This window comes from Tachyglossus aculeatus, chromosome 10 (genome assembly GCF_015852505.1).
Source record: "Tachyglossus aculeatus isolate mTacAcu1 chromosome 10, mTacAcu1.pri, whole genome shotgun sequence".
Classification (NCBI taxonomy): domain Eukaryota; kingdom Metazoa; phylum Chordata; class Mammalia; order Monotremata; family Tachyglossidae; genus Tachyglossus; species Tachyglossus aculeatus.
The window spans coordinates 19,558,821-19,571,558 of NC_052075.1; the positions used below are offsets into that span (position 1 = coordinate 19,558,821).

Sequence of the window (12,738 nt, forward strand, 5' to 3'; positions counted from 1 at the left end):
TTGATTATGCGTCAGATTTCCCGGGCGTGGGCTGGTACTTAACTTTCATTTTCCTCAGACTTACTGTTGGGCTGCAAAGTAACTTATAATCATTTGCCTGGCCTCTTGTTTGGGTGCCTGTAGAACACAGTCCCCTGGAATTAAAGAGGTGGGTGTTGTGCTTCTATTCATCCCCAGTGGTATTTATTGAGCGCTTACTATGGGCAGAGCACTGTACTAAGCACTTGGAAGAGTGCCGTGCAACAGACTTGGCAGATTGAGAGCGTCTGGTATTTACTGAATGTAGTGTAAGACTCCTCACCAACACAGTCCCCTGGAATTAAAGAGGTGGGTGTTGTGCTTCTATTCATCCCCAGTGGTATTTATTGAGCGCTTACTATGGGCAGAGCACTGTACTAAGCACTTCGAAGAGTGCCGTGCAACAGAGTTGGCAGATTGAGAGCATCTTGTATTTATTGAATGTAGTGTAAGACTCCTCACCAACAAGATACATCCAGTAATCTCTTTTCAGAATCCCTCTAAAAACAGGGTATTTCCCTACAAGGGATCTGTAAGAAGTGGTCGCTTGGTGTCTGCTACCATCTTCCCCGCAGTGGGGAGCTGGGGAAATGTGACTTCCCAGGTGTTTTTTCTAATGCTAAAGCTAATTCTTAGAATTTTCCCTTTGAATTTTCTCCCCTGCATCTCTCTTCCTCCACCAAAAGAGAAAGAAACCACCTCCCTGTGGGAAATTCCTCTAAGGTAACTTTCAGGGAAGTAGCTCTAGCCTAGTGGATAGAGCCCAGGCCTGGGAGTGAGAAGGACCTGGGTTCTAATCTCAGCTCCGCCACTGGTGTGCTAGGTGACCTTGGGCAAGTTGCTTCCTTCCCTGAGCCTCGGTTCCCTCACCTGTAAAATGGGGATTAAGAATGTGAGCCCCATGTGGGACAGGGACTGCGTCCATCCTGATTACTTTGTATCTACCCCAGCGCTTAGGACAGTGACTGGCACACAGTAAGCGCTTAGTAAATACCATTAAACAAAATAGAAAAACAAAGCAGAAAGCCCTCTTCCCTCTCCCCCGGGGTTGCCAGTATCCTTGGGGCAATTGCCTATGATGACTTCCTCTAGAAGGTGTGGGAAGATGGATGGGATCTCTGCTCTCATAATAGTAATCTGTAATACCAAACACTTAGAACAATGCTTGACAATCTATCATTTGTTTTTATTTACTTATTGCTGTGTGCAGAGCACTGTACTTAAGTGCTTGGGAGAGTACAATATAACAATATAAGACACATTTCCTGCCCACAATGAGCTAGCACTTAACAAAAACAGTAGTAATAATAATAAAAGAAGGTGATGTCAAGGTTTAAGCGAAGAGCTTAGCGTTACCATCTTCATTCTAGCCCTGTGCAAGTTCAAACCCTTAGTAATAATACTAATTGTGGTATTTAAGTGCTTACTTTGTATCAAGTGCTATACTAAGTACTGGGGTGGATACAAGCAAATCAGGTTGGACACAGTCGCTGTCCCAGGAGAAGCAGCGTGGCTCAGTGGAAAGAGCATGGGCTTTGGAGTCAGAGGTCATGGGTTCGAATCCCGGCTCCGCCACTTGTCAGCTGTGGGACCTTGGGCAAGCCACTTAACGTCTCTGTGCCTCAGTCACCTCATCTGTAAAATGGGATTAAGACCGTAAGCCCCACGTGGGACAACCTGATCACCTTGTATCCCCCCAGCGCTTAGAACAGTGCTTTGCACATAGTAAGCGCTTAATAAATGCTATTATTATTATTATTATGTGGGGCCCACAGTTTCAATCCCCGTTTTACAGATGAGGTCACTGAGTCACAGAGAAGTGAAGCGACTTGCCCAAGATCACACAGCAGACATGTGATGGAGCCAGGATTAGAACCCAGGTCCTTCTGTCTCTCAGGCCCGTGCTCTGTCCACTAGACCATGCTGCTTCTCTACCCTAAGTACTTCCGTATAAGCAAAACCCCAGTGTGAGGGTTGAAAAAGATTCCAAAATATGTGTTATAACCCAAGTTTGCCTTATGTAAGAATTACCACATCTCTGAATAAATTGCCTCTTGGTTCTCACTGAAGGCCATACTTGTTAAGTTGAGGTTTTATCTCTATCTGCTTAGCTATAGTGCTGTGTAGGTAATGTTTCAACCATTTAAAAGGAAGCTTTTTACCGTTTTTTTTTAGATTCCTCCCCCTGCTCGCCACAGAGTAAGTGTTTACATATCCAATTGTCATACCTTTCCAGTGAGGCTGAAGTTGATTTTGTTTCTGGCGGTCACAGTGACTCTGCCCCAGAATCTTAAGGTTGGAGGCTGTGATTTTCTTCCTGGCCCCTGGCAAGTCATTAAGTCTTGTTGTGTCTAGTAGTTAGTCAAGCCTCTGTTTAACAGAAAGCACATGGAAGTCATTACCAGAGGAGGTTGTGCAGGCAGAAGATATCAGGCGATTCAAAAGGGGTGTGGATAAATTCGCGCATGAGTGATCCACAGTGGATCCGTGCCAGTCTGACCAGGCCTATGAGGGCTAATTTTTTCCTCTTTCCCTGTGCTGAAACTGTTTGTAAGCTGTTAAAATCAATCAGCAATTCCGCTCCTATTTCCCTTGCCTCTCTCTCTCTCTCTCTCTCTCTCTCTCTCTCTCTCTCTCTCTCTCTCTCTCTCTCTCTCTCTCTCTCTCTCTCTCTCTCTCTCTCTCTCTCTCTCTCTCTCTCTCTCTCTCACCCTACTGAGAGCTCACCTCCTCCAGGAGGCCTTCCCAGACTGAGACACCTTTTTCCTCTCCTCCTCCCCATCCCCCCAGCCCTACCTCCTTCCCCTCCCCACAGCACCTGTATATATGTTTGTACAGATTTATTACTCTATTTTACTGGTACATATTTACTATTCTATTTATTTTGTTAATGATGGGCAAGTAGCTTTACTTCTATTTATTCTGATGACTTGACACCCGTCCACATGTTTTGTTTTGTTGTCTGTCTCCCCCTTCTAGACTGTGAGCCCGTTGCTGGGTAGGGACCGTCTCTATATGTTGCCAACCTGTACTTCCCAAGTGTTTAGTACAGTGCTCTGCACACAGTAAGCGCTCAATAAATACAACTGGATGAATGAATACAACCCAGTGAGCACGCTTCATTCCTCTAAAGCTAACCTGGATGTCGTCGTCTTTATCTCTGACTATACCCCTCTCCAAAGCCCTCTTAAAAAAAAAAAAACACACACACACACCTCTTCCAGGGAGCCTTCCCTGATTGATCTCTCATCTCCCCAACCTGTTGCCCTTCAAACCCACTGCCTCATCAGCAATTCTGTGTCACTTTCATTCATTCAATCGTATTTATTGAGCGCTTACTGTGTGCAGAGCACTGTACTAAGCGCTTGGGAAGTACAAGTTGGCAACATATAGAGACGATCCCTACCCAACAACAGGCTCACAGTCTAGAAGCGGGAGACAGACAACAAAACAAAATATATTAATAAAATAAATAGAATAGTAAATATGTACAAGTAAAATAGAGTAATAAATCTGTACAAACATATATACAGGTGCTGTGGGGAGGGAAAGGAGGTAGGGCAGGGGTGGTGGTGAGGGGGAGAGGAAGGATGGGGCTCAATCTGGGAAGGCCTCCTGGAGGAGGTGAGCTCTCAGTAGGACTTTGAAGGGAGGAAGAGAGCTAGCTTGGCAGATATGTGGAGGGAGGGCATTCCCTGTTGCCAACTTGTACTTCCCAAGTGCTTAGTACAGTGCTCTGCACACAGTAAGCGCTCAATAAATATGATTGAATGAATGAATGAATTCCAGGCCATGGGGTTGACGTGGGCCGGGGGCCGACGGCGGGACAGGCAAGAACAAGGCACAGTGAGGAGGCTAGTGGCAGAGGAGCGGAGGGTGCGGGCTGGGCTGTAGAAGGAAAGAAGGGAGGTGAGGTAGGAGGGGGCGAGGTGATGGACAGCCTTGTAGGTGTAGGTTGACTGGTAGCCACTGGAGATTTTTGAGGAGGGGAATAACATGGCCAGAGTGTTTCTGCACAAAGATGATCCGGGAAGTTGCGTGAAGTATAGACTGAAGTGGGGAGAGACAGGAGGATGGGAGATCAGAGAGGAGGCCGATGCAGTAATCCAGTCAGGATAGGATGAGATTGAACCAGCAGGGTAGCGGTTTGGATGGAGAGGAAAGAATGGATCTTGGCTATGTTGCGGAGGTGAGACTGGCAGTTTTTGATGACGGGTTGGATGTGAGGAGTGAACGAGAGAGTGGAGTTGAGGATGACACCAAGGTTGTGGGCTTGTGAGACGGGAAGGATGGTAGTGCCGTCTACAGTGATGGGAAAGTCAGGGAGAGGGCAGGGTTTGGGAGGGAAGATACGGAGTTCAGTCTTGGACTTACTGAGTTTTATATGCCGGGCAGACATCCAGATGAAGATGTTTTGAAGGCAGGAGGAGACATGAGCCTGAAGGGAGGGAGACCTGTACACTTGTGTGCTCACCCCTTAATAATAGTAATAATAATGATATTTGTTAAGTGTTTACTATGTGTGAAGCACTGTTCTAAGCACCGAGGTAGATACGAGGTTATCAGGTTGTCCCACGTGGGGCTCACAGTCTTAATCCCCATTTTACAGATGAGGTAACTGAGGCACAGAGAAGTTAAGTGACTTGCCCAAAATCACAGAGCTGGTAAGTGGCGGAACCAGGATTAGAACCCACAACCTCTGACCCCCAAGCCCCTGTTCTTTCTTCATCATCATCATCATCAATCGTATTTATTGAGCGCTTACTGTGTGCAGAGCACTGTACTAAGCGCTTGGGAAGTACAGGTTGGCAACATATAGAGACAGTCCCTACCCAACAGTGGGCTCACAGTCTAAAAGGGGGAGACAGAGAACAAGACCAAACATACTAACAAAATAAAATAAATAGAATAGATATGTACAAGTAAAATAAATAAATGGAGTAGCCACGCTGCTTCTCTTAGGCCCTGTTCTCCATAGCACTTAGGTGCGTATCTTAATACTGGGTTGGTTCCCTTACCTGTAATTTATTTTAGTGTTTATGGATCCTGCCAGATTGTAAATTCGCTGAGAGCAGGGATCGTGCTTAGTACAGCACCTGGCACATAGTAAGTACTTAACGAATACCATGATTATTATTATTACTAACTTTACTGTACTCTCCCAAGCACTGTAGAAACATGTTCTGCATGTACCAGTCTTCAGTGAATAGGCTTGATGGATTGATTGATAATAATAATAATTATAATCTCAAACTTTCTGTTAAGCGCTAGCTCCTTGTGGGCAGATCTCTGCTCTCATAACAGTAATCCATAATACCAAACACTTAGAACAATGCCTGACAATCTATCATTTGTTTTATTGAGTGCTTGCTGTGTGCAGAGCACTGTACTTAAGTGCTTGGGAAAGTATATTATATAACAATATAATATAACAATTGTCTTATATAACAATATAAGACACATTTCCTGCCCACAATGAGATTTAACAGTTAGGTAAGTGCTGGAGTGGGCAACCATCATTTGGACCCTCCAGGCATTGAAAGCAGAACACTGGCTTGACTGACCATTGATCTGGCTCATAATGATATTATTCCTGTTTTTAGTATTTTCTAGTTTAACCGGGCCTGGCCTGAACTTCCACAGCAGAAGGGAATATGTGGCTAACGTGACGCTGTGGTTTTTTTTTAATTTCCTATTTGAAAGGGGTCAGTTAATATGCCAATTTTAAAGACCAAAATTGGACTCTTCTCTCCCTCTCCCTCCCTCCATCTCTCTCTCCCTCTTTAAAGAAGCCCAAGTACCTGGAAGTGAGACTGGAAAATGAAATCACATTTATATATTACTAGAGGAAAAAAGGCAGGTTTCCTCATAGGTGCCATCTTTTCATTTTGGGCTGGCAGGTGGGGCATGCACGACACGGGCGGGGATTTTAGTGAGCATGGCAGCTGGCAAGGCAAAGTCATCAAAGGTCAAACGGGGCAGGAAGTCGTCATTTTCTGTCTTTTCAGTTCTGTTTGGACATGGTCAAGTCTTGGTCAGAGTCCTGAGGCAGGCAACGCTGGTAGTTTAGGACAGAGAGCTGTGGGATGGCGATGTCCTCATTGCATCCGGGGAGTTGGGATCTGTAGGTGTACTGATATGCACTCCTATTTTTCACCATTTTTTTTTTTTTGTTGTTGTTTTTGAGAGTATTTGTTAAGCTCTTATGTGCCAGGCACTACACCAAGCACTGGGGTAGATTGGACTTCCTTCCTCCCTTCCTTCCTCTCCCCCTCATCCCCCTCTCCATCCCCCCCATCTTACCTCCTTCCCTTCCCCACAGCACCTGTATATATGGTTGTACATATTTATTACTCTATTTATTTATTTATTTGTACATACCTATCCTATTTTATTTTGTTAGTATGTTTGGTTTTGTTCTCTGTCTCCCCCTTTTAGACTGTGAGCCCACTGTTGGGTAGGGACTGTCTCTATATGTTGCCAATTTGTACTTCCCAAGCGCTTAGTACAGTGCTCTGCACATAGTAAGCGCTCAATAAATACGATTGATGATGATGATGATGACACAGTCCACATCCCACATGGAGCTCACAGTCTTAATTCCCATTTTACAGGGGAGATAACTGAGGCACAGGGAAGTAAACTGACTTGCCCAAGGTCTCACAGCAGACAAGTGGCGGAGCTGGGATTAGAATCCGAGTCCGCTAGGCCCTTGCTCTAACCATTAGGCTGTGCTGCTTCCTGGTTGAGAGCAGTGAAAATGGATTTGGACTTCCCTTTCCTATATTAGATTGCTCTAGTCCATATAGCTTCCTAGGATTGCATAGTATGTTTATGCAGCTAAATATTAAAATTTAGCCGTAATTAACCTTTACTATGAAGGAGGCTTTTAAAATATATTACTTTAAAGAATATCAGGGTAGGAGGGAGATGAGCACTTAACCATGGGAAGTGACTGAGGTGGAAAAAAAATCTCTCTATATAAAACAGTAACCTATAAATAAAACATTTACTGAGGAAAACAACACATCTGAAGCACACTTAAATGTGGCATAAAATAACGTTTTTGGATTTTCGAGGTGGAGTTTTAATCCCAGACAATAAGAGGGTTCATTCAATGCAGATTTACCCTGTTTTCTCACTAATCCAACAGTATGTAAGAAATCACATGGGTTTGGAAATATCCAAGCCTTTTTTGGTTTATATCATCTCATATTTACATTTTATTTTACCCATTTCCAAGAATCTACTTGCGTAGTAAGCATGACTGTGGGATTTTTTTTTTTTAAATCTGGAGACATTGTTTTAAGACACTTCTTTCCTCGTGATTTGGCATTGCAACCAGATAAAAATGGAAAAGAGAAACCAGGGAAAATTTAGTTTCCATAGCAGAAAAGCAGCCCATTTGGCTAGCGTATTCAAAATTTGCTGAAGTTGAAACTTTGAATTTTTACCCGAAGTGGTAAACGGAGCACAGCCTGGTACTTTGGGTAGAAGTAGAGTTATGCAGTTATAAATTCAAAGAGTAAGTGCTAGGTAAATGCTGTTTATTGATTTGACTAGATGGGAGAGAGCTGATCGAGTGCCTTAAAGCACTCAGTGGTCAAGTGTTTCTGCTTCATATGGAGGGGGTTGGGTAACCATCAAAGGTTTTTGAGGAATGTGCAGATATTTGCAGAACACTCCCTTCTGTGTCACCCTTGCACTTGGTATTGCACCCTTTATTCCCTCTTCCCTCAACCCCATAGCACGTAGGTACGTATCCAGAATTTATTTATATTGATGTCTGTATAAGACGGTAAGCTCTTGGACTGGGAGTGTGTCTGTCTGCCCTCTCTGTTATACTGTACTCTCCCCCAGCATTTACTACAGTACCCAATAAGTGTTCAATAACTATGGTTCGGCGATTGATTGAGAACAGTGAACGTGAGGTGCCGGTAGGTTATTCGTGTCCTGGAGGTAGGACCCGTTGCGATATGGCACAGGAGGAGAATGGTTGGAGCTAAGGAGACAGACAGCATGGCCTAATGGAAAGAGCCTAGCCTGGGAAATCAGAGGACCTGGGTTCTAATCCATGCTCCTCCACGTGTCTGCTGTGTAATCACTTGACTTTCAGTTCCCTCATCTGCCAAATGGGGATTCAATGTCCGTTCTCCCACCTACTTACTCTGTGAGCCCCAAATGGAAACTGGTTATTCATTCATTCAATCATATTTATTGAGCGCTTACTGTATGCAGAGCATTGTACTAAGCACTTGGGAAGTACAAGTTGGCAACATATAGAGACGGTCCCTACCCAGCAGTGGGCTCACCGTCTAGAAGGGGGAGACAGAGAACAAAACAAAACATATTAACAAAAAATAAATAGAATAGTAAATATGTACAAGTAAAATAGAATAATAAATCTGTACAAAAAAGAGCACAGGAGACCTGGGTTCTAATTTCGGCTCCATCACTTGTCTGCTGAGTGACCTTGGGCAAGCCACTGAACTTCTCTTGTGAGCCCCCCGTGGGACAACCTCATCACCTTGTAACCTCTCCAGCGCTTAGAACAGTGCTTTGCGCATAGTAAGCGCTTAATAAATGCTATTATTATTATTATTATTGTATATACAGGTGCTTTGGGGAGGGGAAGGAGGTAGGATGGGGGGATGGGGAGGGGGAGAGAAAGGAGGGGGTCTCGGTCTGGGAAGTCCTTCTGGAGGAGGTGAGCTCTCAGTAGGGCTTTGAAGGGAGGAAGAGAGCTAGTTTGGATGTGTGGAGGGAGGGCATTCCAGGCCAGGGGGAGGATGTGGGCCGGGGGTTGATGGCGGGACAGGCGAGAGCGAGGTATGGTGAGGAGATTAGCGGCGGAGGAGCGGAGGGTGCGGACTGGGCTGGAGAAGGAGAGAAGGGAGGTGAGGTAGGAGGGGGCAAGGTGATGGATGGAGAGCCTTGAAGCCCAGGGTGAGGAGTTTCTGCCTGATGCATAGATTGACTGGTAGCCACTGGAGATTTTTGAGGAGGGGAGAGCGTTTCTGCACAAAGATGATCCGGGCAGCAGCACGAAGTATAGACTGAAGTGGGGAGAGACAGCAGGATGGGAGATCAGAGAGGAGGCTGATGCAGTAATCCAGCCGGGACAGGATGAGAGATTGAACCAGCAGGGTAGTGGTTTGGATGGAGAGTAAAGGGCGGATCTTGGCGATGTTACGGAGGTGGGACCGGCAGGTTTTGTGATGGATTGGATGTGAGGGGTGAACGAGAGAGCAGAGTCGAGGATGACACCAAGGTTGTGGGCTTGTGAGACGGGAAGGATGGTAGTGCCCTCTACAGTGATGGGAAAGTCAGGGAGAGGGCAGGGTTTGGGAGGGAAGATAAGGAGTTCAGTCTTGGACATATTGAGTTTTAGATGGTGGTCAGACATCCAGATGGAGATGTCTTGAAGGCAGGAGGAGACAGGAGCCTGAAGGGCGGGAGAGAGAGCAGGGGCAGAGATGTAGATTTGAGTGTCATCAGCGTAGAGATGATAGTTGAAGCTGTGGGAGCGAATGAGTTCAAGGGAGTGAGTGTAGATACAGAACAGAAAGGGACCAAGAACTGACCCTTGAGGAACCCCTAAAGTAAGGGGATGGCAGGGGGAGGAGGAGCCCACAAAGGAGACTGAGAATGAACAGCCGGTGAGATGAGGAGAACCAGGAGAGGACGAAGTCTGTGAAGCCAAGGTTGGCTAGTATGTTGAGGAGAAGGGGGTGGTCCACAGTGTCCTCAAAAATCTCTAGTGACTACCAATCAACCTACACATCAGGCAAAAACTCCTCACCCTCGTCTTCAAGGCTGTCCATCACCTCGCCCCCTCCTACCTCACATCCCTTCTCTTCTTCTACAGCCCAGCCCGCACCCTCCACTCCTCTGCCACTAATTTCCTCATTGTGCCTCATTCTCGCCTGTCCCTCCATCGACCCCTGGCCCACGTCATCCCCTTGGCCTGGAATGCCCTCCCCCCCCACATCCATCAAGCTGGCTCTCTTCCTCCCTTCAAAGCCCTACTGAGAGCTCACCTCTTCCAGGAGTCCTTCCCAGACTGCGGCCCCTCCTTCCTCTCCCCCTCCCCACCACCCCACCTTACCTCCTTCCCCTCCCCACAGCACCTGTATACATGTATACATGTTTGTACATATTTATTACTCTATTTTACTTGTACATATTTATTCTATTTATTTTATTTTGTTAATATATTTTGTTTTGTTGTCTGTCTCCCCCTTCTAGACTGTGAGCCTGCTGTTGGGTAGGGACCGTCTCTATATGTTGCCAACTTGTACTTCCCAAGCGCTTAGTACAGTGCTCTGCACACAGTAAGCACTCAATAAATACTATTGAATGAATGAATGAAGTCTCGAAGGCAGCTGAGAGGTCAAGGAGGATTAGGATAGAGTAGGAGCCATTGGATTTGGCAAGCAGGAAGTCATTGGTGACCTTTGAGAGGGCAGTTATCCTGTTTCTACCCCGTGCAGTGATTAGCATATAGTAAGCACTTAAACATCACAATTATTATTACTGTTATTATTATTATTGTAGAGTTGGTAGTCGTCATCAGGGTGGTAGCTTTAGAGCCCACCCTGAGGCCTCAATATGTTACCTTATCGTCCTTATTGCATTGCTGGTTTAATCAGTCCCCAGGCCCCAACTGTCTTTCTTTCCTTCCTTCCTCCCCCTTTTGCCGCCTCCGTGGAGCCTCATGGTAATCTCCAGGGTCCAGGCAGTCGTGGGTTCTAATCCCGGCCCCGCCACTTGTCAGCTGTGTGACTTTGGGCAAGTCACTTCACTTCTCTGTGCCTCAGTGACCTCATCTGTAAAATGGAGATTGACTGTGAGCCCCACGTGGGATAACCTGATCACCTTGCATCCCCCCCAGCACTTAGAACAGTGCTTTGCACCTAGTAAGTGCTTTACAAATGCCATCATTATCATTATTATTAGTGAAGTGAAGAGACTTATGTAACCCCTGGGCAAATTCCATGTCCCCAGGGGTCTAATATATAACAAAAAGGTCTCTCGGTTTATTAAAATATCTCTCTCGATTTCCGATTCTGAAAATTTCTATTTATAATGTGGAAATGTGTTGACTCCATTTGATCAAATCCCATGTTCATCTTCGTTTCAGCGAGCCCAGAAATATGCCCGGCAAGTATTACAAGGGGAGTGTCAGCCCTCTTTTGTGAAGAAGGGAATGGACAGATTATTTAAAGAGAAGTATAGTTTGGGACTGTCACCTTTTGTAAAGCAAAACTCAGAAGAGAATGAAGCTGCGTATCAATATGATCCCCCGTTTGGATTTCGCAAGTTCTCCAGAAAACTTCAAAATCTTTTGGAACTTTTACCCGAACATGATTTGCCAGAACACTTGAAAACGAAGAGCTGTAAACGTTGTATTGTTTTAGGAAGTGGTGGAATTCTTCATGGATTGGGACTGGGCCCTACATTGAATCAGTTTGATATTGTTATAAGGTAATTCTCTTTCTTCTCATTATCTTCATATTCATTCAGCCCCAAGCTCTCTTATTCTACTCTGGTCGTGGTGTATGGCGAGGAGAAGGTTGGTGGGAGCAGGGAGTTACACTTATAAAACTGCATTTCAATACAACATTTTTTATGTTTCAGTATTTGTCTCTAATTCCCAGTGATTTTGCCCTCTAATAATTAGAGAAGTTTGACCTTAGGGCCTCTCCTTTGAATAGGTCAAAGTACCTTTTTGTATGTGCTATTTCACTGACCGTCCCAGCTTCCTAGTGAGGTAGGCAGGCATATATCATTCCCAGTTTTACAAACAAGAAACTGATTAATAAGGAAGATACATTTTACTCATGGTACATCCTTTCCAGCAGATCTGGAAATAGAGCCCCAATCCGCTGACTTGAGGTGAAGCTTTGTGTCCCCAGGATCAGGGTGGACAACACTTCTACACGCTAAGGCTTGGGGCTGATTCCCAATCGATCAATCAGTCGTCTTCATTGAGTGCTTACCATGTGCAGAGCACTGCCCTAAGCACTTGGAAGAGCATACTATAACAGAGTTGGTAGAACCGTTCCCTGCCCACATCATGTGTACAGTCTAGGGGGAATTCAGAAACTACTATAAATACATTTCAGATATGTACTTAAGTGCTGTGGGGTTGAGGGAGGGGTGAATAAAGGGTACAAATCCAAGTGCAAGGGCGACACAGAAGGGAGTGGGAGAAGAGGAAATGAGGGCTTAGTTTGGGAAGGCCTCTTGGAGGAGATGTGCTTTGGAGGTGGGAAAAGTGGCCATCATCATCATCAATCGTATTTATTGAGCGCTTACTATGTGCAGAGCACTGTACTAAGCACTTGGGAAGTACAAATTGGCAACATATAGAGACAGTCCCTACCCAACAGTGGGCTCACAGTCTAAAAGGGGGAGACAGAGAACAAAACCAAACATACTAACAAAATAAAATAAATAGAATAGATATGTACAATTAAAATAAATAGAGTAATAAATATGTACAAACATATATACATATATACAGGTGCTGTGGGGAAGGGAAGGAGGTAAGATGGGGGATGGAGGGGGGAGGAAGGAAGGGGCTCAGTCTGGGAAGGCCTCCTGGAGGAGGTCACTCACCCACCCATCGTGGCCCAGAGCCCAAACTACAGGGGCATAGACCACTATCGCTCCCAGATCACTGGTTCAACACCCCCATAAAACTACAGTTCAACC

General features: G+C 45.4%; 1 protein-coding gene across 4 annotated transcripts in view; it reads left to right on the plus strand.

Annotated features, from left to right (window-relative positions):
- ST3GAL5 (ST3 beta-galactoside alpha-2,3-sialyltransferase 5) overlaps positions 1–12,738 on the plus strand; it is a 45,064-nt gene that overhangs the window by 23,046 nt on the left and 9,280 nt on the right. For all 4 annotated transcript variants that reach the window (XM_038752525.1, XM_038752527.1, XM_038752524.1 and 1 more), the window contains one exon: positions 11,162–11,505. In XM_038752525.1, coding sequence (XP_038608453.1) covers positions 11,162–11,505 — 344 coding nt within the window. The remainder of the gene's footprint in view (positions 1–11,161; positions 11,506–12,738) is intronic.